Source organism: Alosa pseudoharengus, unplaced genomic scaffold, assembly GCF_046254945.1.
Source record: "Alosa pseudoharengus isolate Yale_2024_CS ecotype anadromous, Long Island Sound unplaced genomic scaffold, YU_APseudo_1.1 YU_APseudo_1.1_scf_8, whole genome shotgun sequence".
NCBI lineage: Eukaryota > Metazoa > Chordata > Actinopteri > Clupeiformes > Clupeidae > Alosa > Alosa pseudoharengus.
Genome location: NW_027468870.1, coordinates 41978855 through 42004095, shown reverse-complemented (window position 1 = coordinate 42004095; position 25241 = coordinate 41978855). Strand labels below are relative to the sequence as shown.

Sequence of the window (25241 nt, the reverse complement as noted above, 5' to 3'; positions counted from 1 at the left end):
GTGTTTCGGCCGTCTGTCTCTGTGTTTTGCCTTTGCCCTTGTTTAGGTCCCACCTACTGCTGATTGCCGGAAAGGGAGTTCCTAATTGGGGTTGATTTGACAGCCCTTAAAAGACCCAAGATGGCATTAGTTCAGTGCCTTTGAGCCCGCCAGTATCCACGGTTGTGTGAAAGCCGTGGATGGCTGTGTGTATCGTGTTGTGTTATGTTGTGTATTGTCTTGAGCTGTTGTCATGCTGTGTGATCTTGACCTGCTCATTTTTAGATTACTACAGTGGTAGTGTGTGCCGAGTGCGGCAATGAATCCCAGTGGAGAGAGTGGCTACGATGTAGCAAAATACTGGCCTAGTGTGGCCATAGTGTGCCAGGTTCGGCAAAACTACTCCCAGGGAGGTTGGTGTTTGTATGTTTATGTGTTTGTTTGTTACTATTTGGTTTAGGCCTAGTCGTCTTCATACTTTTAGTGTGATTGAGATGACCGGTTTATTGATAAATCAAATTAACAGTTCAAACAGACAATCATTTACTTCCTTGTTTGTGTTTACTGTTCTCCTTTATTTAAGTTAACTAGTTACGCAGCCATATAGTCTAGGTCAATTTTGAAAATAAATTAACCCTGAAGGCAAATCATGTTAATTTTTGGCATACAACATTTTTAGGGGTTTTGAAGGGTGCTGAATTCAAATCTTCTGTATGCCAGGCTCAAAAATGTCCCATAATGCCTCAAAACGGAGAAATCCAATATGGCCGCCACCGCCAGGTCAAAATCTAATTAATCACTTATCTTTAGGACTGTACAAGGTAAAAACCTGAATGTAATGTGCTTTTATAGGTTTTCACATATAGGGAATTCAATGCCATGCTCAGATTTAAGATCAAGACTAGAGAAAATGCTTGAAATGAATGTACATGGTTAAAATTGTTGTCTCGGATAACGAATAATTCATGAAAAAAGGACCATGAAACAGGTTGATGGCTTTCTGAAGAATTTACTTGATGTTTTTTATTTTTATATTTTAACTATCTATTTATATTATTTATCTGTATTTTAACTATTTATTTAATATTTGAAGAAAATGCTTGAAACTCTTAAGCTATTACTACTAGATTTGCCTACTATTGAAATATTGTACCTGAGCCTATTGTTTTGATGTCAGTGTGCTATGATGACATGTTTGCCCATCCCACCCCTACCCGTACCCCTACACACACAAATACCCATATGTAACCCTGAATGAGGCCACACCCTCTACCTATACACTAAGGAGGCACTTTTTAGTAATTATGTCGCTCCTCTCACATGATGCTCAGCAGTATCAGGTAAACTATAACATAATATCACAACAATTTGTTTAGGACCATGTAATACATCTATAATAGCATATGAATATTGTTATGTGAGGATTATGTATAGGCTAACTGAATAATTAATATATCGTAAGAAACTAAAAAAATGTTAGCTAGTTAGCCTTTGTGAATAGGAAGAAGCTAACTAGAGCCTCGACTCTCCGGGATGTGGGCCCCCTCTTGACAAGATGTTGGCCGCAGCATACAAGGCCCCCGGCACATGAACTGCTCTGAGAGAGCTGAACAGGGGATCAGCCCAGAGCCACAGGTCTGTCGACAGGCTGCAAAGACCTGGAGACCCCAAGCCCCCCTGTCTGTCCATTGAGACCATTGATGCCCTGACCATCAAGAACGGCGCCCCAGCCTACTGGGGATGCGTCTGTAAATACGACCCAGTCACGAATCTCTGGTTCCATGGCACTCTCCTTCTCGGTGTTGGCGGGATCTCTCCACCAGTATAGGGCCCTGTGAAGCCTGCAGGACACAGTCACCTTGGCCTGGGAGGGCCCTTGGGGGCACAGACCAAGGCTCAACAGGCACCTCTGGACTGGGCGCATGTGAAGGGCCATAAGGCCCAAGAGGCGAAGGCAGAGTTTCCACTCCACCTGGGCATGCAACGTGAAGCAACTGAGACATTGAGACGGTTGCCCTCCTGGAGTCCAGGACCATGCCCAGGAAGGTGGTGACCTGGGAAGGCTGGAGCCTGCTTTACTTGGGATTGGGGCGCAAGCCCAAGTCCTGAATGTGCATTGCACTTCTGAGGTTGCAGAGATGAGCCAGTCGTCTAGATAGTTTAATATCCTCAGCCCCCTCTGCCTCCATGCACCTGGTAAAGGTTCGGGGGGCCAGAGAGATTCCAAATAGGGGGACTTGGAACTCGAAGACCTGACCCTCAAACGCAAACCTCAGGAACTGCCAATTATCTGAAAATAAGCATCCTGTAGGTCGATGGTAGCAAACCAGTCCCCTGCATTGATGGCCTGCCGCACCCTCGGAACTGTGATGAACCTGCACCTCAGAGACCGGTGTACGTTGAGAGCCCTGAGGTCTAAAATAGGACGAAGGTCCTCTGTGTGCTTGGGTACAGGAAAATAACGGGAGAAGAACCCCGCTTGGGGGTCTGAACTCCTCACTTCCCTTATCGCCCTTTTGTCCAGGAGGGTGGACAGCTCTGCACATAAGGTCTGAGCGTGGGTCATGGTGGAGAGCACCCATGGATCTGCTCCAGCCAAGCCTTAATGCATCGAGCTGAGAGGTGAGGCTGGCTGGCTCGGAGATTGTCAGGAACGACAAGGGCGCCTGGAGAGGCCACGGCCACTAGCACGCTGGCCCCCCCGGCCAGCTTGTGGGCAGGTACCCCGCCCCTGGGATGCCTGAAGCCGCTGCATGAGATCAGTCGGCCCCCAAGACGGATGCCCCAAGGTAGGTGTTGGCTAAGGCGTGAATGCTCTAGGGCGCCTAGCGCCCCTGGTACGCCTGCCAAGAGACCCTCTCACCTCTTCTGCACAGGGCCAGCTGTCACGCGCCTGCTGTGGGCCGAACATGGACCCAGGCTCCACCGGCACTCTCAAAAGACGCTCTCTGTCTGCCTGCTGGAGCTGAGATTAAGACAGCCAGAGATGGCGTCTAGCTACTTAGAACTGAGGCAAGGAGCGGCCCGATGCCACTGCCTGCTCCTTAGACACTGCAGTGAGGTACACAGAGGCTGACTGGAGCTCTATCAAAAGAGTGGGATCACCGGCACTGCTTTGCAAGAGACCAGAGAGGTGTCGAACATACAGGGCCAGAATGGCCGCTGTGTTAGCCAGGCGGGCTTGCATCACTATGGGCCTATGCAGCTTACCCAGCAGAGCCTCCATAGTCCTGCCATTGGCACTGAGGCAGGAGGGACCACCAAAGAGGGAGTTGGGGGAGTTGAAGAGGGGCTCCAAAGCTTGATCCACTGGGGGGAGCGAGCCACAACCTATCAGCCCTTCACCATGCATGTTGGAAAGCACCTTAGCCTGGCCAGACCACCTATGAAAAGTAGTTGGGGAGGAAAACTGGTGACAGAACAAGTCACTAAAGTCTGGTAGGAGGGGAATGAGCGCCGCCACTGGGCGCTCAGTCATGTCTGTGTGGAACCTAGACGCAGAGGCAAGGGGCTTTTCTGGAAGGGGAATATCAAGAGCCCTGGATGCCCTGCCAACGACCTCCTCAAACAGACGGGCCAGCTCGCCTCCCACGGGGCTGGCTACACAGGGCAGTGCACAAGGTAGCTCCTCTCCCTCAGACGCAAGAACAGTCTCAACGTCCACAATGGCCTCCTCATCTTCCTCCTCCAGCTCATGCGGACTGGTAGAAGGAGCAGGTTGGGGAACTGCAGGCCTTGTGCTAAGAGAAAAAAGTGAGGCTTGTAAGGCTGCTGAGGACTCCCCAAGCGCCCTGGCTACTCTTGCCATCTTCCTTGACGGACCCTCGGAAACAGGAGAACCCGCACGTTTACCAGAGAAAAAACGACAACGGGCTTCCCTTGTGTGCGTAGGCATAATTAAACAATTCATGCACGACTGGGGGGCGTCCCTTGCCAAGAAAGCATGTTGGTGGCCCAAACACAACACACACTTATCAGGCCATCCAAATGTGCATGATCAGTTAGTGCCACAGCTACTATCTCTCACCAATTCCAAAAGCTTGTAAGGAGATCACCTCCTGTGGTTGCGTCAAGGGATGTCTGAGCCAGCGCTACAGTTGCAGGAAAAGTTGCATGTTATGCATGGAGTCATGCAGCTGCAGCAGCACCTGTCAGAACACTGCTGGAGAGGAGGAGGATGAGGATAATTAGGATAGCCTAAGTGTGTAGCCTACCTCTTCATACCAAGAAGTTTAAAGAATTGATTAGAACAGAATGGATTAATTACTAAATAAATAGGTAAATATGCATTATTAAATAAATAGTTAAAATACAGATAAATAAATACAGATAAATAATATAAATATATAATTGAAATATGGTAATCAACCTTGCTTCTAAACATTTTTCAAGTAAATTCTTCAGAAAGCCATCAACCTGTTTCATGGTCCTCTTTTTTCATGAATTATTCGTTATCCGAGACAACAATTTTAACCATGTACATTAATTTCAAGCATTTTCTCTAGTCTTGATCTTAAATCTGAGCATGACATTGAATTCCCTATATGTGAAAACCTATAAAAGCACATTACATTCAGGTTTTTACCTTGTACAGTCTAAAAGATAAGTGATTTTGACCTGGCGGCGGCGGCCATATTGGATTTCTCCATTTTGAGGCATTATGGGACATTTTTGAGCCTGGCATACAGAAGATTTGAATTCAGCACCCTTCAAAACCCCTAAAAATGTTGTATGCCAAAACTTAACATGATTTGCCTTCGGGACTTTAAATAAGCACATTTTCCAAAATCCTGCCTAGTCTAATATGCCCCTAGGCATTTTAACATCCAGGCGTAACAAGCACACACTAATCCCGATGCAGTGAGCTGCCTGCTACAGCAGCGGCGCTCGGGTAGTGAGGGGTTACAGTAGGTGCCTTGCTCAAGGGCACTTCAGCCGCTTCCTACTGGTCGGGGTTCGAACCGGCAACCCTCCGGTTACAAGTCTGAAGCGCTATCCAGTAGGCCACAGAACTGCAAAAGGTTCCTCAAAGAACTTTAAGAATGTGTTTATCCAAATGTTTTTACAGTGTATCTTAGTTCCATGACATGCAGTCTGTAGAAGCATGTATACTCAGCCAGAAGCACAAAACATACATACTGGTAGGAAAGGGAAACTCTTTGTTGCAGTCCAGATGTAGCTGTGCTTCCAGGGAGAGCGTTTCAAAACGGTTCACAAAGAATTCCCAGCTCAGAGCAGGAATATCCTTCTTCAGAGAATGCAATAACAGCAGTTTGCTGAGTATGATGGGACGGTCCCGTATCACTGTGTCAAACTGGAAGTCCAGGCATAGACACAAACCCTGAAGGAATTACCATTGAATGAATGGTTCACATTAAAACAAACAATAAATACAGCATTACAAATACACACAGTTTATATAAAAAAACATAAGAGCAAACAAAGGCTATTCCCATTTTTTATACTCATAAACTTATTGAACTTTAAATTTGCAACTCATGTTGTCATAAACGTATTGATTTTACTCATATTGAAGTACTACTTAAAAAAAACGTATTGCTTTTACTCATATTGAAGTACTACTTAAAAAGACAATGATTTTGCGTATTTGCAAAAAAATGTACTCCTGGTCACCTGCAGAGCGGGGCATTTGATAGTGTCAAGAAGTAGATGGGCTCTTGTGGCAACAGCAGGGTTCACATCCTCAATACTGGCAAGAAAGCAGCAGAAGGCATGGGCCAAAGAATACTTCAGCAGGTGGCTCTTGGTCACTGCACCCATGTCCAAGAAACGGCACAACACTGCAACTCTCTCCACTAGAAATAAAAGGCAAGGCAAGTTTTTTTTGCTGTATAATAGTGCATTTCATTCACAGATGTAAATTCATTGTGCTTTACATAAACAAAAGCAGCAAGAATAATTTTGTTTCTTATGTATACAACTCTTGAGCACATTCTGCCACTGACCTAAGCACCTTTCCAGCTACGCGCCTCCAAGGGCTGTATTAAGGTGAGGGCCACTACAAGGTGAAACAGCATATTGCTCTATGTCAGCTCTAGGCCTAGTTCTAAATATACGTACAGTTAAGAACAAAATGATTCAGACGCCCTGGCAAATATTGATTCAATGTTGATTTTCTCTTTATCGATCTGTTTGTTCTGACTGAAAATGACACTACCACATGTCAAAAGGTTGTAAGACAATGTGGTAGAAACATGGAATCAAAAAAAGAAGCAGTTAGAAAAAAGTAAGTGAACCATAAGGCCAATGGTTTCAGGAAAAGCTAATTACCATATTTTCTGGACTATAAGTCACTTTTTTTGGCTGGTCTTGGCGACTTATAGTCAGGTGTGACTTATATATCAAAATATATATTATTTAACATGTTTTTAATCAGTATGAATTGACATGGACCCTACATGAAATATTACCGTCTACAGACGCGAGGGCGCTCTAGGCTTGTGGAATGAGATCGGGAGCTTGGTGAACTTGCGACAGGTCAGAATTTTTTTGTAATTAAGCCTAAAAGTTAGAGGGGGTTTGGGGGTGTCACCACCGGGAACATTTATTAAATATTGTTATGTACAGTAATGGGAATAACGGCGTTATAAATAATGGCGTTACTTTTTTTCAGTAACGAGTAATCTAATTGATTACTCTTCCCATTTTGATAACGCCGTTACCGTTACTGACAAAAAATCCGGCGCGTTACTATAATTGAAGCTGTTTTTTTCATCAGACACTGAGCAGAGAGGCAAATACTTTTTCCTTGGTTAGCGGGCAGTGCACGAGACAAGCGCATAAATGCTGACGATTGGCTGAGGTCGAGTACAATCTCATGGTAAACCAATCAGAGGTAGAGTTGGGCGGGTGTTCGAAAGCACGCATAGTCGGACACACAACGAACAGCAGAAGCGAGTCAGTCAATGAGAGACACAGGTATGGCGAGCCCAATTAGTGGCCTTCTCTAAATGGAAGTATAGCCATGACTTTCCTCTCCAAGAAAGTAAAGGAACGAATGTAGGCCTAATTGTGAAATGTACATTATGCCCTGGGCAAAAGTGCCTATCCACGTCGGTGTCAAGTAATTCAAACTTACTCAAACGTATTTCAACGTTGCATGCTTACACGAAATAAGTGGCCAAGGCCACCGAAGGAGGAGACGTGCCAAAAAACCTAAGCAACTGAAGCTTGATTTTAAGGCCCCATCACACATTTTGTCTCAGACCGAACTGAACAAACTGGTAGCCAGGTATGTAGTGGAGGATATGCTGCCATTTAGACGTGATAGTGGCGCGTACATTCGAAAAAAATAGACCATTCATCTAAAATGGATTTTACGCGTTGCGAACGGAACGCTTCAGTTACGTGCCTGGTGTAGTTTCCCTGTCAGAGGGAGAGGGTCAGAGGAGGGGTAGCCCTACCGTGTCTGTAGACTTTATCGAACTATATAGACGCCCAATACAGGGCCTACTTGAGGGGCAAATAAATATCAAAAGTTCCAAAACATCTATTGTGTTATTTGTATCGATCCACTATATAAAGATAATATCTACAGTACCCTCCAGAATCATTGGCACCTCTGCTAAAGTTGACTAAAAAGAGGAATCATCTTTTGGAAATTGATCTTAATGCCTTAAGTAAACAAATGAGGGAGTATCCAACCTTTAAGGACACCATTTTTTTTTTTGTGAATGAATAATGTATCATAAACAAATAAACGTTCTTCCTTAAAATACAGGGTCATAAGTATTGGCACCCCAATGTTAAATTCCAATAGAGGCAGGCAGATGTTTATTTTTAAAGGCCAGTTATTTCATGGATCCAGGATACTATGCATCCTAATAAGGTTCCCTTGGCCTTTGGAATTAAAATAACCCCACATTATCACATACCCTTCACCATACCTAGAGATTGTCATGGTTTTATTTCAGTTAGCCTATTAGCTGGTTTGATTTGCATTGAGCTCAATGAGCATCAAACCAGCTAATAGGCTAACTGAAATAAAACCATGCCAATCTCTAAGATCAATTTCCAAAAGATGATTTTATATTCCTCTCAACTTTAGCAGAGGTGGCAATAATTCTGGAGGGTACTGTACATACATGGCATTTGATTGGAGGCTAGTCTCACTGTCCCAGAGCAACACTAAAATAGTTTAGATTTGTGTACATTGTTTCTGTTAATAATGTATTGTGTCCATTACATTATAATATTCAGATTTATATTGAACATGCACATGTTCTGTTAAAGAGGGGTGGAGATGGGGTCACATTTGAGCATTTAAAAATGTACTTGAAAGTAACGCATTAGTTACTTTCTGAAGTAACTAGTTACTTTTATAATTTGTAACTGAGTAAGTAATTTAGTTACTTTTTGGAAGAAGTAACTAGTAACTGTAACTAATTACTTTTTAAAAGTAACTTGCCCAACACTGGTTATGTAAATGGGTGGTTGACATGACATGGCTTTTTTTTGGTCCAATGTGTCAAAGATAGGTAAATTATAAAAAAATATATCAAAAACTATGGTGATATTGTTCAGAAAATGCTGTTTTATATGAACATACAGAGCATTCATGGGATTAATCTTCCATTTTTTCACAATTTTCAGCCAAACCAGAAAAAGATCATATGGCGTGACTGACTTAAGCGCTTTGGATTGCACTACGTGCATGTTAAATGCGATTTAAAAATAAATCTGACTTGACTTGACTTGACTGTCCCAGTCACATTTCACAAATTTTGATTTAGAATAAAAACAAGAAAATTAATTCATTTTTTGTTTATTCAATCATATATTGATAACCCAGATGCCTACTTGTGAGTCTGCTTTACTAAAAGTTCGGGCATAATATTGTGAAGCCACCCTTAACTAAAACACTTTGTCCCAGAAATGGATATCATATGGTGTGACGCCATATTACTTTTTTTAAACGGGCAATTGTTTGGAGACCTTTGGGGAGTAGGGGTCCTCCTTCTTTCAGGAGGAAGAACAACACCTCAGAATGACACTGAAAGTTACAAGGTGAGTTTTCACTCTTCATGTTTTCAAAAAAATCAAGTATATCCAGCACTCCTGCTTCAGTTCCCTTTTGCACTGTCTTCTGGTGTGACGCATTTTACGCAAAAATGCCCAAATAAAATTACTTTTCAGTCAATATTACCTTTAAAACTATATTGTCATATTGCAGTTAGCATGTTTTTAGGATGTTAGCATAAAAGCACATTGCTTAATGTCATGTTAAGTACATGAAACCTCATATAGTGTGACCCCATATCATATAGTGTGACCGGGTTTTCTCGTCACACCATATGATTTATTTGTCACACTGTATGATAGAAACTGCATTTTCCTGCATAAATAATGTTTTTTCATACATATGTTTAACTCATAATCAGGGACGGATTAAACAAATATGGGCCCTTGTGCACAATATCAAAAAAGCCCCCCCCTCCCCCTGACCGCGACGCGCGGGCGCGTTTGTGCATGCGCGTGCAAGTGAAGTGCGCATGGAGCCAGCACTTCTCTCTTTGCTGTCGATGTGCAGGCTGGTGCACAATTTCACACAATGAAAATGTAGTACATTATGTCATATATGATAACTCAGGCCCACACAGAAATGAATTCCAGCAGCTGTTTTTATTATTAGGCTGTAATCTCCCTTTGCTGTCCAAACAGTCTACAGCAAAATTTTTCACTAAACGGACCGGACACAGTTGTCATATCTGACGGACCGGTAGCAGGGACGTTGATAGTATTTTGTGAGAGGTGGTGCTGATCATATTACGGGGGGTTCGTGGGTGTCTCCCCCGGAATTTTTTTTCGAAATTCTGGCTGTTAAATATACCCTTTTAACGCAGTTTGGAAGGGGCATACAAACTTTAACAGAGCAAGCAGGGCCCGTTTTCTGTCTGACTCAGGTGACGTGAACATTGGCTACCTGCATGATAAGATTTTCACTTCACTGCTGCTTGACACTACCTTGCATGGAGACATATTTCACGTTAACAGTGGAGATGTTAGCAAAACTATAGCGTTTGGTAAATGGAGATGCAGATCATCTCCCTAATTAATTTCTTTGCGCAACAGCCCACATTATGCGCTCACTCCAGCGAGACGAGTGAAATAAGTGTAGGCCTATCTGTCATCGGCATCGCCATAGGCTATTTGCTACGATATAAGCTACTGTTAGGCCTACAAGAAGTCGCGATTTATTAGGCTATCCAATCGCTATCCAATCGCTAACATTGCAGGAATCCACTTAATTCACCTACCCACGGTCAGTTTCACTTTCGCGAACACGCATATACATTGAATGAGCACTCATAGCCTACCACTTCCACCTAATGTTATGCCTCTATATTTTATGAATTAAGAAGTATTTATTGATCAGGAAAACATTTAGTTTATTTTTCTTTCGGTCCGCGGTTCCATAACACCATTCAGTTGTGCCGCAAATTGACAGAAGCACCGGGCATAATCTAGCCTAAATTCATGGCAATTTTTTTTTTAAATCCGAGGGCCCCCATTGGCTGAGGGCCCCTGTGCACGTGCACACTTGGCACAAGCCATGATCCGTCCCTGCTCATAATTAAGTGTAATATATATTTTGACATATTTAACATGATTTAACATTTATTATTTATGATGTGCAACTATTGCATGTATTGCGAATCACACACACATAACACAGAAATCAGCCCCACACACACTCACTCACTCACTCTACAGCCTTGGATACAAAAGATACATATTTGACATTCTAAATATCAATAGTAGTCTGAGAAAATAAATTCTGGTGTTAAAGAAAACAGTAATATTAATGTTGTCTTTAGCACTATAAGTAATTGCAACAATTTAATCTGATTATAATGCAGGAAAACTTTTTAAATTATCTGAATAAATTGTTGAATTTGTCTTTTAACAGATATAAAGAGATATAAACTCAAAGGGGAACTACAAACATTCATATTGAAGCCCACCATTGAGAAGAGAAAAACTCAGGGAACCCAAGAGCTATACAATATTTGGTGGCATTCTGTTTTGCATAGTTGTGATTTCTAAAAGTGAACCTTTACATGATATACCTGTCTTGAACTGTCTTTTGTTGCTTGTGAAATACATATAATACACATTTTTGTATTAACAGATTGTTTTGTGGTGTTATTTATCATATGGCGTGACACCATATCATTTGGTGTGACATCAAGAAATTATGAAAATAAAAAGGCTTTTGGGGTCTATATCATACAAATATCAATGGAACAGATAGAAAATAGGGTCAGCAAAAGTCACAAGCATTTTCTTTCTTTTATATCAAGGTATGTCAAAATGAATATGACGTTTATTGAAAGATTGACGACATATGCCTTACTCTGCAGTGTTTTCTCTACGTTTATTTCAGCATGGCGGCCCCCCACGGTTTAATCAGAATCAGGGCAGACACACATTTGCTTTTTAAATAATCCTGCGACGTATCCTCCCCTGCTGGCTGCTGCTCACATTGCAATTTAACAGCCTAAACTACTAGTCAGAGGGTATTATGGCCCGTCCAGTTTTAGTTCACATATTATATATTGTGTTGATGTAGCCTATTTTAAGCATTCACTTTCTTCTCAGTGTTTCCTCTTCATTTAACGGTGCCACTGCTTCAGAATTAGGGGAGACGCAAAATATTGTCTGGAAGCATAGTAGGCTAAATGCCCTCCACTGGCGGCTGAAAATTGCAGTTTAAGAATAAACAGAAATGCTAATCCGAGGTAGGTCTACCTGTCTAGTTTTATTCCATAAATATATTGTTTTTATAGACGTTAGTGGCATGCGCTATCAAGAGCTTCCATGTGCTACGCATGTTTGTCAACATCGGAAAAACTACAATTTTCGCAAACTTGGTGGAAAGGTGTAGCACAGGCCAAGGAAACCCCATTCATTTCTGAAGCTGATCGTATAAAGTATTTCCCATATCGTAGTCTATAGGCCTAAGCTCGCTCGTAACAACAGCAAAAATGAAACTGGAGAGGATGTCTCCGCGAAGACACCGCTGTTACATTAGATGTAGCCTGGCGAGCCAGTCTAGATTTCTATAGGCTACATTAGATGCGCACTCAATCGCGAATCGACGCAGTAAAAAAAGCAACGACTGCTGGTAGTAACGAAGGTAAATTGCAAAACATTTTGTATGCACTCGCGGTGATGGCCTAGTAGGCCTAATGTGAATCGCGGACTATAAAGTAAAGTAGATTTGCACCAAATAAAGGCAGTTTTGTGGGTTGTGTTTTTACAACGTGTTGGCACAAAACTTAATTTCTGTCATAAACGAAGTAAGCTAAGCGTTTCTCCATTGTCAACGTGAACTACCGGTATGTTCAAGCGTTCAAGTGACAATGTGGTTTAATGCATGGGTTAACGTGACGTGAGTCAGACAGAAGATGGGCCTGTTTTAGTTCCTGAATCCTGTCCCTCTCAAGTCACGTTAGGCTAAATGGTGTGATTAGCAACTAGAATAAAAAAAAACGCGCTGCGGGCGCTGCCACCACTGTTAAAAAAAATTCTAGAGGAAACACTGCTCTGTGTATTGATGAAGAAATATACTGTAAAATGTAATAAATTTGCACAAGTAAATGCTAGATCTTGATGAAGTAATGATAGAAGATTATAATACATTGCTCGCATTAAAAACAAAATACCCCATTATAATTTTACAAACAATAACTTTCATGTCACACCATATGACAATTTTAGTCACTGCCACAACTAATTAGTGAATAAATATGAATTTCAACACAAAATCTAAAAGACCATACATATTTTTGGGAATGGAAGGGTCAGTACAACAGGACTAAGTGATTTTCATGCCTAATATCTCAATTTTATTTCAAAAACTTTTTTTTGGCCTAAAACGTCAACCACCCAAATGCACAAGTTCTGCCCACTTTCAGTGATTAGAGCTTGCATTATGCCTAAAACATACGTACATACTTTACGGGCCAGGATTCTATTTATAAACTAGAAAATGTAATTCCAAGGAATTACCAGTGCATGAAAATGCAAAACAAACTTTTATTTGGAAACAGTTGTGGGCAGAGGAAACAGTTGGCGGGAGTCATAGTTGATGACAACTGACAGTTGGAATGGCTGAACCGGTAAATAGTTGAATATTTTAAGTAGTTAAATTATTTATTAGGGAATTATTGCAGTGAGGACTTTTATTTTGAAAATGTTGTGGGCAGAGGATACAGTTGGCAGGAGTCATAACCCACTGAGCAAGCAACGTCTATGGACGTCCAAGACAAGTTGATATTATGTCGGTCCGTCCAGGCTATGATCTGGACGTCTATTTGACAGCCAGAATTAGTTGATAAATGACATTGAGACAATAGTCCAGGCCGACCCAGTTTTGAACGTCTATAAACAACCAAAATTAGTTGCAAGTAGACGTTCTGCCAGGCCATAATCTAGACGTGTATTTGACAGCCAGAATTAGTTGATAAATTACATTGATGATGCTGTCATGACTTGCAGAAAAGATTTGTAACTTTTTGTGCGTAGAATATTGATTTGTAATTGTAGAATATGTTTGTAATAGTAACATTTTTTTAACTGTAGGATGATTTGTAGCTGTAAAACTGATCCGTACCTGTAGAATAGATTTGTAAGTGTAGGGCATATTTGTAATTTTGACAATTACTTGTATAGATCATTTTTACAGTTACAAATAATTTCTACAGTTTCAAAACGTGATACACACGTACAAAACTTTCGAGTCTAATATTCTTCCATAAGGATTTAGGTGTGCATGTGTGTTTCAGGCATAGTGCAAGCACTAATCTCTGACTGAAAGTGCACAGAAGCATTTGAGAGCGCTCTCTCGCGGCTGTAGACGGTAATGTTTTATGTAGGGTTCATATGTCAGTTAATATGAATTAACATTTAAAAACATGTTCAATTATATATATTTTTTCATGTACAAGTCGCACCTGACTATAAGTCGCAGGACGAGGCAAACTATGAAAAAAGTGTGACTTATAGTCCGGAAAATACGGTACTTTATTTTGATATATAACCTTAAGCCCATTGTGTTTCCCTATACTTATGATTTGGATGAAGATCAGACCACATTCTACGACCAATTAATACAGAAAAAAATGTCATTTCAAATGGTTCACATTTACAGTACTAGTCTGGTAGGAAGGAGGAGGTCACCTGCACCCGAAAGGTATATTTATTTTTTGTAGTAGTTTTTTGTAATCCTTAAGGAATTGTGATGTTCCCCACGCAAATTATTGTCCCATATGTGTTTTTTTGTATCATCTTTTGTGTCCGTGCTTGATTTTCGGCTGTAAAAAATGAAAACTTTAAATCTACATAGAATCTGAACAATACATCCTACAGACACAATCCACCCCAATTTCTTTTCGTCTTTCCATGAGGAATTGATAGATATGAGGATTGTCATGATTAGATGATGTATGGTGGTATTAAAACTCAAATAAACACCAAAAAATGTAAAAAATCGGTGACATTGGATCACTGGAACTCCTCCCCTATGGACCCTATTGATATATGTTTTCTAACTTTTGTATTTTTACAGTCTTTAAGATGTCTAATAAGCAAATGTCGATGATCCCTACTTGAAATATTGTCACATGTTGGTCCAAATGAACATCTCCCATAGTAAGGAGTTACTATTCAAACCATTATATTGGTATTATATTTATTGAAACAAAACAGAAAACCACTCATATAGTCTAATATGTGGATATATAGGGTATAACAAATCCCCATTAGAATAAACTGAAATAGAAAAGAGTGATTCTAATCAAAGGTCAAAAGGTCAAGGGCAATGATGTCTATACATAATACGACAGGTCTTCATAATCAATCTCTTGCTCCTTGTCTTCTTCACCATCTCCATCCATCTCCTCGACTGTTTCCTCTAGAAAGTCAGTGAGTGAAGTGGGGAGGATAGGTCCACAAGACCACACTGGTTCCAGGGTACTTTCTTCAGTCTTTTCCCAGCCTTAACCAGGATCATGGGGCTTGGGACACCAGAATATCGGTGTGGCTGCTCTCTTGTAGATGGCCAGACGGTGGTTGACACGGTTGATCTGTGGGACCAAGTTGTCTCTGCAGTGCGGGAGCTGGGACAGATCCACCTTGGATCTGGTCGTAAGCGTCTCATCCTCTCCAATAATTTTTTTTCAGCATGATGCTGCGCACGTTGTTCACAGATTTTTCACGGGCCTGGCCATACATTACACAATCTAAATGCCTCGATGTCCTCCACCACATCTGGCTCCACAGACCACTGATCACCAAGTTTTCTGAGGACATAAATAATTATAGTATTACAAAGTCACAATGTATCAATATCTATGTTCAGCATTAATTGCCATTACATGCTACAGAATATCTGACTAAAACTATTTCATTAAAGGCTGCATGGTACTTTGGATTACTCTGTAGCTTTTTCAGAGGCTCAACGTTCCCTTTGCCTCTAAAGGCACTTGTAACGTCCCCTGTGAAGACGTACAGGCCGAGTATTGTTGTGCAGTAGTCTGCCCCCTAACATTCTGCCAGTTCGCTGAAATTTAGGATCTGCCTGTGCTTTCTGGTCCCAATGTCGACGTAGATGGTCAGCGGGACGGATTAGGCGTGGTGTAGGAGGATGAAAAAAATGTCTGTGTCTGGAGTCCTCACCACAGCCACCTTGTGCCCCAGTTGAGCGGCATACAGCAGGTGCAGAACAATCTGGGTGTCAGTCTGTTCCTGGGTTGACTCCACCTGAGGTATCTCACATGTGGTCACCTGAAACAAGTTATTGAGTAAGGTGTGATAGTATATAGTAATACAACATTTGACCAGTTTCTCATGTATAACTGGGCTTGGCTAAATATTTCCCAAAAGTTTCTAAAAAAGAATAGTGAGAAAGACTGTCAAAATACTCACATTGCCACCCGATGACTCCAACTGATATGATTTGCCTTCAACGACTACCACTGCTGTTCCACATTTCTCCAGCCGTGATGCAGATGCTTTGGTGACCCACACCTCAAGTAGCAGTTTACAGAGTTGTGTCTTGTTCTCATCATTTGCAAGGAAGAGTTTGAAGTCACTCGGCTTCCTTGTTGCAGGAACATCTATGATGTACTGCTGGGACACGCCACGACGCAATCTCTCCTGAGCTTTGACAGATTCATCATGGTAGCAGTCTGTTGAGAAGACAAAATGCTTCTTAGCCACCATATGGTCAAGGGACTGAAGACAAATTCCCTCGAACGTTGGTGGGAGGTTCATCAATGCATGGAAGAGTGCATTGCCATCCTGGATGTAGAAAGCATACTTTGGATAAGGCACATCTTCAGGAGCATCTTCCATCAAGTAGTGAAGCATTGCAGCCTTGTTGGTCTTATGAAGAACCCATCAGCTGTGCCTAGGCTGGGAGGCTGCAATGGCTGCTGCAACTGGCTGCAATGCTTCACTACTTGATGGAAGATGCTTTCTACATCCAGGATGGCAATGCACTCTTTCATCCTCCCAACCAACGTCTCTCTCTGACCTCTTCAACCTCCCCCCAACATTCAAGGGAATTTGTCTCCAGTCCCTTGACCATATGGTGGCTAAGAAGCACTCCTACCATGATGATTCTGTCAAAGCTCAGGAGCGATTTTGTTGTGGCGTGTCCCAGCAGTACATCATAGGTGGTCCTGCAACAAGGAAGCCGAGTGACTTCAAACTCTTCCTTGCAAATAATGAGAACAAGACACAACTCTGTAAACTGCTACTTGAGGTGTGGGTCAGCAAAGCATCTGCATCACGGCTGGAGAAATGTGGAACAGCAGTGCTAGTCGTTGAAGGCAAATCATATCAGTTGGAGTCATCGGGTGGCAATGTGAGTATTTTGACAGTCTTTCTCACTATTCTTCTTTATTAGAAACTTTTGGGAAATATTTAGCCAAGCCCAGTTATACATGAGAAACTGGTCAAATGTTGTATTACTATATACTATCACACCTTACTCAATAACTTGTTTCAGGTGACCACATGTGAGATACCTCAGGTGGAGTCAACCCAGGAACAGACTGACACCCAGATTGTTCTGCACCTGCTGTATGCCGCTCAACTGGGGCACAAGGTGGCTGTTGTGAGGACTCCAGACACAGACATTTTTTTCATCCTCCTACACCACGCCTAATCCGTCCCGCTGACCATCTACGTTGACATTGGGACCAGAAAGCACAGGCAGATCCTAAATGTCAGCGAACTGGCAGAATGTTAGGGGGCAGACTACTGCACAACAATACTCGGCCTGTACGTCTTCACAGGGGACGTTACAAGTGCCTTTAGAGGCAAAGGGAACGTTGAGCCTCTGAAAAAGCTACAGAGTAATCCAAAGTACCATGCAGCCTTTAATGAAATAGTTTTAGTCAGATATTCTGTAGCATGTAATGGCAATTAATGCTGAACATAGATATTGATACATTGTGACTTTGTAATACTATAATTATTTATGTCCTCAGAAAACTTGGTGATCAGTGGTCTGTGGAGCCAGATGTGGTGGAGGACATCGAGGCATTTAGATTGTGTAATGTATGGCCAGGCCCGTGAAAAATCTGTGAACAACGTGCGCAGCATCATGCTGAAAAAAAATTATTGGAGAGGATGAGACGCTTACGACCAGATCCAAGGTGGATCTGTCCCAGCTCCCGCACTGCAGAGACAACTTGGTCCCACAGATCAACCGTGTCAACCACCGTCTGGCCATCTACAAGAGAGCAGCCACACCGATATTCTGGTGTCCCAAGCCCCATGATCCTGGTTAAGGCTGGGAAAAGACTGAAGAGGGTACCCTGGAACCAGTGTGGTCTTGTGGACCTATCCTCCCCACTTCACTCACTGACTTTCTAGAGGAAACAGTCGAGGAGATGGATGGAGATGGTGAAGAAGACAAGGAGCAAGAGATTGATTATGAAGACCTGTCGTATTATGTATAGACATCATTGCCCTTGACCTTTTGACCTTTGATTAGAATCACTCTTTTCTATTTCAGTTTATTCTAATGGGGATTTGTTATACCCTATATATCCACATATTAGACTATATGAGTGGTTTTCTGTTTTGTTTCAATAAATATAATACCAATATAATGGTTTGAATAGTAACTCCTTACTATGGGAGATGTTCATTTGGACCAACATGTGACAATATTTCAAGTAGGGATCATCAACATTTGCTTATTAGACATCTTAAAGACAAAAGACTTAAATACAAAAGTTAGAAAACATATATCAATAGGGTCCATAGGGGAGGAGTTCCAGTGATCCAATGTCACCGATTTTTTACATTTTTTGGTGTTTATTTGAGTTTTAATACCACCATACATCATCTAATCATGACAATCCTCATATCTATCAATTCCTCATGGAAAGACGAAAAGAAATTGGGGTGGATTGTGTCTGTAGGATGTATTGTTCAGATTCTATGTAGATTTAAAGTTTTCATTTTTTATAGCCGAAAATCAAGCACGGACACAAAAGATGATACAAAAAAACACATATGGGACAATAATTTGTGTGGGGAACATCAAAATTCCTTTTCTAGACACCTTAAGGATTACAAAAAACTAGGTTAAAAAAATATACCTTTCGGGTGCAGGTGAACCCCACCTTCCTACCCTACTATACATTCAGCAATAAATCATTAAACGGGAGGTCAAGCGTTCCAATGACTCTTACCTGCCTCAAAGCGGATCTTCCAGTCTTTATTGTTAAAGTTAGAATCCACCAGACTCCAGAAAATGTCAGCTCCATGAGAGAGTGAAAGAGCATGAAGCAGTTGGGGCACAGCTAGGGAAGCTAGTTGGCAGAACTCAGACTTCAGCATGTTCCATAGGCTAAGGAGGCACACAAACAGGTTACAATGAAAGCATTGAACATGAACAACTTATTTGCATGTCATTTAACCCTTAGAACCCTAAGCTGTTTTTAGGGCATTTTCACTATCTTTATTCATAAGGATTTATTCTGGTCATTGTAAGTGCCACACACACATATTATATATTGTTTTTTTCAGCAGAGTCTAGGCCATCCAGATCTCATTTCAGGTATTAGTACCAGCATTGATTTTATTTAGATTTTTAAAGAATTAAAATATAAAAAGCGTATTATAAAAATTATTATATTTTGACATGTATCTCACCACAGCAAGCTCATAGCTCTACATTCATTTCATGTGTGTGTAGGGCAGACAGTCCTGAATCGGGCAATATAATTGCCATGTTGGAGGGATACTCTGGGGCTGAGCAATTTACAGAAATATGTGGTGTGTGATTTACGGAAATAAATGCCATTTTTTATTTTGTGATGAAAAATGACCTTTCTGCGCTCCATATTTGTGACACGAACTGATCTGACCTGACTTGACCCAAGTTTGCGTGTTAGCCCTGTGTGCGCCTATGGTGTATGCAACTATGCACTCATTATGATTCTCAACTTTTTACTGCATTGCCATGAACAATGTAAAGGCAAAAAAGGTGTTTCTTATTTGAACAAATTGGGATGCAATGTGAGCCTTGAATTGGATGCCATGTAGGAATTTGTTAGGATCTCAAAACCGGATTATGAACATGCTTTGCCATAGAGAAACACATGATAGCACTGGATTATAAACATGCTTTGCCACAAAAACAGACAAAAACGTGGGGTAAGTCCAGCTATATGAAGTTATTATTTTGCTGTCACTTTGTCTGTTTTATAACCCAGAAGGATGTATAAAATATCAAATGATAGCTCTGAGTCTCCTCTTTCCTCTGACATGTGTGGCATATCTATCGGATCACGGGTCCGCGAGTAATTCAAACGAGAGTAATGGGTGTGCAGCGTTGGTTTGTGTACATGACGTTATTATTTTGCAGTCACTTCGTCTGTTTTTATAAGCCAGAAGGATCGATATACATGATACCAATGGATACCCCTGTGTCTCCTCTTCCATCTGATATGCTTATGCTAACTATGTTAACAAAGATAATAATGGTAACCAAGTTACTTAGCTAACTTAGCTAATGTTTTCTAGCATTTAAAAAAAATGTTAATAATGCTAATGCTGTTAACTATGTTAACAATACTAACTATGCTAACCATGTGACTTAGCTAACTTAGCTAATATTTTTTAGCAGTTATGCTAAAATGCTAACTATGCTAGCCATGTGACTTAGCTAACATACCTAATCATTTTTAGCAGTTTTGCTAAAAATGGTAGCAATGCTAACATGCTAACTAAGCTAACCATGTGACTCGGCTAATTTAGCATAGTTAGCAATTTAGCATAACTGCTAAAAATGATTAGCTAACATGCTAATTATGCTAACAATGCTAACTAACTACAGTGAGTAGGAGTCATAGTTGATGACAAGTGACAGTTACAATGGCTGAACAGTTAAAAAGTTCAGTAGTTTAAAGGGTTAAATTGTTTAACAGTGAAATATTGTAGTGAGGACTTTTATTTTGAAACAGTTTTTGGCAGAGGAAGCAGTTGAACAGGATGTGTAGTCTTAATAGAGCCAGTTTGTATGCTTAAAGCAGGGGTGTCCAAACTACGGCCCGCGGGCCAACTGCGGCCCGCCACGCACTTTAATCCGGCCCGCCGAGCATTTATTAGTTTATCATAGATCCGGCCCGCCACGCACTTTAATCCGGCCTGCCCTGCATTAAATTAATTAGGTTATCATAGGCCGCTCGCTATTCCAGCATAGACAACGTTGTGAATAACTTTAGGCTACTGCAAACTGCTTTACACTCTTCTTAGAAAGCGTTTACCATGTCAATGTCAAAACAGCTTGTTACATCGAGATACATAGTATCTCCATTGCAGCAGATCTAACTACGTTATGCTACTCCATTTAATTGGGAACGCATTTGAGCGTGCACAAGAGGGAGAGACTGCGACAGCTTCCAGCTGGCTTGTTATTGTTGATAATTGATATCTCCTTTTTATAAGAAACCTTTAAAAGGAAATCGCGATGGCAACAGTAGTTTCCACTACTGACCATTTATAAACTGTGAGCCATAGGCACAGTACTAGCCATAGGCTAGTGGAGCTGGCAAAAGAGCCTTAAAGTGACAGTGCACCATTTATAAATGAATTAAACAACATCAAATGAAAAGTATTTCGTAAGAAATTCATTTTCTACAACAGTATTACTTTGTCATTTAAATGATACAAAACATATATATATATATATATGTTTTGTATCATTTAAATGACAAAGTAATTCTGTTTTTTCATTATTATTTTTTTGTGTGTGTGGCCCGCCGGCCAATTTTCAAAACCCAATGTGGCCCTTGAGTCAAAAAGTTTGGACACCCCTGGCTTAAAGCCTGAGACTGGCAGTTGCTCCAGGTGGCCTGACCACTTGGCATAGGATTCTAATTGCTTAAAGGCTCTATTGTGATGTCATCAGCCCAATGTTAAGTCTATGGGGAAATTGGGGGCCAAGCAGCGAAGCTGCGCGGCAACCCATAGTGTTTGTACCTTTTCTTATTAAGGGCCCTATCATGACATTCTAAAGTGCATCGTCACTCGTCAAAAGTCTATTCAAATTTAGTAGGATGTCCAGTTCACATTGGGAGGGGTTTCGTTCTCAAAAGTGGAGCGCATGGCGTAACAAGGTGTTCCTGGGTCTTTTAATCAGTCATATGGGTGTGTTTGGGGCGTAACATCATTTTAAACCAATGAGAATAACACCTGTCATTCCCTTTAACGGCGCAACGCGCGATATGTCAAATAAATGCATCGGTATTTTGGCATTCAAAGGCGCATTTGAAGGAGGCTGCTTGCGAGACCGTATGGAATAGTCATTCTTAAACCATGCTTTACTAAAACCTAGCATATCCTTCACGCATTTGCACTCGTCTATTATTTGAACTCATTGACAAAGTGAAACTAACTTCACCAAGGAGTCAGTCAACGACAAGACAGTTATATGCAGTTACTTTCACTATTGACTGACAATGGGTTACCATCGAAAACATAGGCTGGAAAAAGCAACACTTACCCTAATGTTGCTCAAATGACTGAATAAAACAACATTTATCCTGCAGAGGAGTTGCTTATATCTCGTGACAGTGTCTTCAGCTGTGCTCCATACGTGTCTCGCCTCTCCCCTAATCACTTTTAACCGTCATTACCAATTTGCAAATGATGGTGAATAACTACTCATCATGAGATGTACAGTATTTCGTAATATCTTTATTCTAATTATGTTTCCCATTGTAATCGTGCAATTTGTAATGCTTTGCATGGACGTGCGCTGGTGTGCGTTCTTGAATGATAGAAGGATGGTGCGTGCACCTGCCAATATGACTGTTGACATGCGCTCTTAAAATAGCATATGAACAACTCGCCATTGACTTCTGACGAGGTTTAGGTGGTGTATGATAGCGATTTTTAGACAATGCGCCAGGTCCCTCCCTAGGTTGTTAATTGCCACACCCCTGGGCGCAATGCTTAAAAAATAAACGTGCAAAATAACGAATTCAACTTTCCGCGGGTGAATAACTAGTATTACGCCATGCGCTGGTGGCCCAAAATACAGCCCTAAGTGTGCTTGCTGAAAGCAGCACACTTATTGTTCTTCTTAAGTTTTCTTATTATTATTATTCCTGTAAGCCCGATTTTTTGGCCAGCTCCTGCTCCTAGACCAGCCATCACCAAATGGCGGACCGCGGTCAGAGTCCGGACCGTGACGTGATCCTATCCGGACCCAGACCATAATAGCCTAATTTAGATTTTCACGTAAGATTTCAAAGCTGCGCTAAATGTTTCATTGGTTAGGATAACAGCATTTACTTCAGGAGCTTCAGGAACCATCATTTCGCTTGCTGCTACTCAGCCAGTGAAATCTGTGAATTCTGATAAAGTCGAGTCAGTGAGTAAAGTAGCCTACTATGGAGAAGAGACTGATAGCCTGAAACGAGCGAGGAGAGGAGACGGGACGAGAAACAATCAGATGGATATCTAAGTTAACGATAAGTAAGTTATTTTCAAATCATCGATTGCTCAAAGAGGAGAAAGCTAGACAGCGAGAACAGAGCTTTATATAATGATACGGGGGCAATACCACGCAAAACTGTCACGTCCGTAACGCCAACTAAATATGGATGTGACCGTTTTGCGTGGAATTGCCCTGGACCTCTTCAATATATTCTGAGACAGGCGATTTTAAGCGCCAATTTGAAGCACCTCTAATAGACAAAGCATATATGTTGAGCAAGCATAGGGTAGGCTAGGCCCATTCAACAGTGAACTTAGACCACAGAATATTTTACGATTTAAGAAGGCAATATGATTGATCCACCACAATCTAGTTAAGCCTACATGCATTCACTGCCCAACAATGTGATATTCCTGGGTTTCCAGGATTTCGGGTCAACATAAAAAAATTTAATTAAATTTGCTGATTAATGGGTTCAAGGAACCAGCTGTGGAATATCCATCCTTGTCTCAGCTCAAATTTTATTTTAAGTTCACGTTAAAAATAGCCAAGGCTATTCAGTTTTTCTCCCCTACTCTTATCTTGCCTCATTTCTCCTCATTTCGAATGTTGCCTTTTAGGCTACTTATTTTATTTCACATTAAACATTAGGCCTAGGCCTACAATCTTCTATTTCTTGAATTTCCCCTTGGGGATCAATAAAGTATATATCTATCTATCTATCTATCTATCTATCTATCTACAACTAGGCTCCATCCATCCATCCTAATATTATACATACATACACATAGCCTAAAGACGCACGTTAAACATTATGATGCTCCGGACCTTTGCTTGAGGAAATTTTCCGTAACTGGACCTCGCTGAAGATTAATTGAATACCCCTGTCCTAGACCTTTTGAGATATCACCACCGGTCCAACTCTGGAAAGTCCGGCTGGAATCGGTGTAGTGTGGAAATTGAAAATGATGTCACTGACCCTTGTCATTCTTCCGCCATATTGGATTGAATAGAAAGCGAAACTAAAGTTTCACAGGTCACAAATTTGGTCCGAACTTCACGAAACTTGACGTACATGATCCTTGGACCAAGCCTCAAAAAAGTTACAGAAAGGATTTTTGATTTTCAGAAGCGTTTGCCCGTCACAGCCAAACGAAATCGGCGGCGAAGCTCCGAAACAGGAAGTCGTCCATATCTCAGGAACACTGTCACATCTCGATACCAAATTTTGTATATGAACTCGGGACTCCAATGTGAGGGTGCATAAGCTAAAAAAATATTACAAAAGTTTCCAGCATTTGGCAAACCACCCACAGGTATTTGGTAACAAATGCACTTCCATCACAATGCCTTCCAAGTATGCACAATGTCTCTGGGCAGCCTTGCCCAATCATGAAATCCTTGCTCATCCATGAGATAGTATGGACTTATGAACTGAAATGGCAAGGAGAACATTAGCTATTTATTGCTGACGTAGTACAGTTATTTTCACATTGACGGTATTCAAATTAAAATTCACTATTTCATTATTGTTAAATATCATGATGGGAGAGTATTATTAAAAATGTTACGTAAGTATGCAAATTCATATGTTTACGGGCATTTAGGTTTTACTGTGTTGATTTGTTGTAAAGACATGCAAGGCATTCTGGGCCGTAATGAACAGTGGTCGGCAGCACTCCATACGTATTAATATGAATAGGTGTTTCGGTAAACCTAGGGACAATAAACAGCTATTTCTGTTACAAAAACGAGCTGGTAATCGCTCATTGAAGAGGGAACTATGATAAAAAGATTGTTTTCCTAAAAGCATGGAGTTGACGAAAGAATAAGCAGGAAATGTCACGTTAATGTTAAATAGCCTACATCTGAACGCTACAGTGGGCAGTGCTTCGACTTGGCCAGCTTCACTCGCGGTCCGCGCGTGGGATCAAGCGGTATCACGCGGTATCACGCGACTTTAATTTGTATTTTTCCAGTGAGACGCTGCAACAACCCAAACAACCGGTAGATGGCTCAAGTGAGCAGGGTGTCTCGTAAAAAGAAATGGAGCCTGGAAAACCCTACACAGACTTCACTACAGACTTTAGCAGACTGGTTTAGAAATAATTTAATAGCCAGAAATATACCTGCCCTGCCCTAATAAAGAAATATTTGGTTAACTGCGAGTGAATCCCGTTTGCAGCCGTAGAAGAAACGCAGGACAAATTAAACAATCTGGTTTTCTCCGAGTGCAACGATGATAGACAGACATCATTTGGACAAAATA

The 25241-nt window shown here is 41.3% G+C and overlaps 1 protein-coding gene and 1 long non-coding RNA gene across 2 annotated transcripts in view; both read right to left on the bottom strand.

Moving 5' to 3' along the window:
• Positions 1-25241, bottom strand: part of unc79 (unc-79 homolog, NALCN channel complex subunit) — a 354164-nt gene that overhangs the window by 130092 nt on the left and 198831 nt on the right. Inside the window, exons 23-25 of the mRNA XM_076275011.1 lie at positions 18717-18874; positions 5614-5795; positions 5119-5320 (exon numbers count right to left, since the gene is read on the bottom strand). Of these exons, the coding sequence (XP_076131126.1) occupies positions 5119-5320; positions 5614-5795; positions 18717-18874 (542 nt within the window). The remainder of the gene's footprint in view (positions 1-5118; positions 5321-5613; positions 5796-18716; positions 18875-25241) is intronic.
• LOC143112873 (uncharacterized) lies at positions 15167-16021 on the bottom strand. Its single transcript, XR_012984804.1, has 3 exons — positions 15931-16021; positions 15682-15789; positions 15167-15305 (listed from the first exon to the last, which is right to left on the bottom strand). It is a non-coding gene; the product is annotated as an uncharacterized LOC143112873 (long non-coding RNA).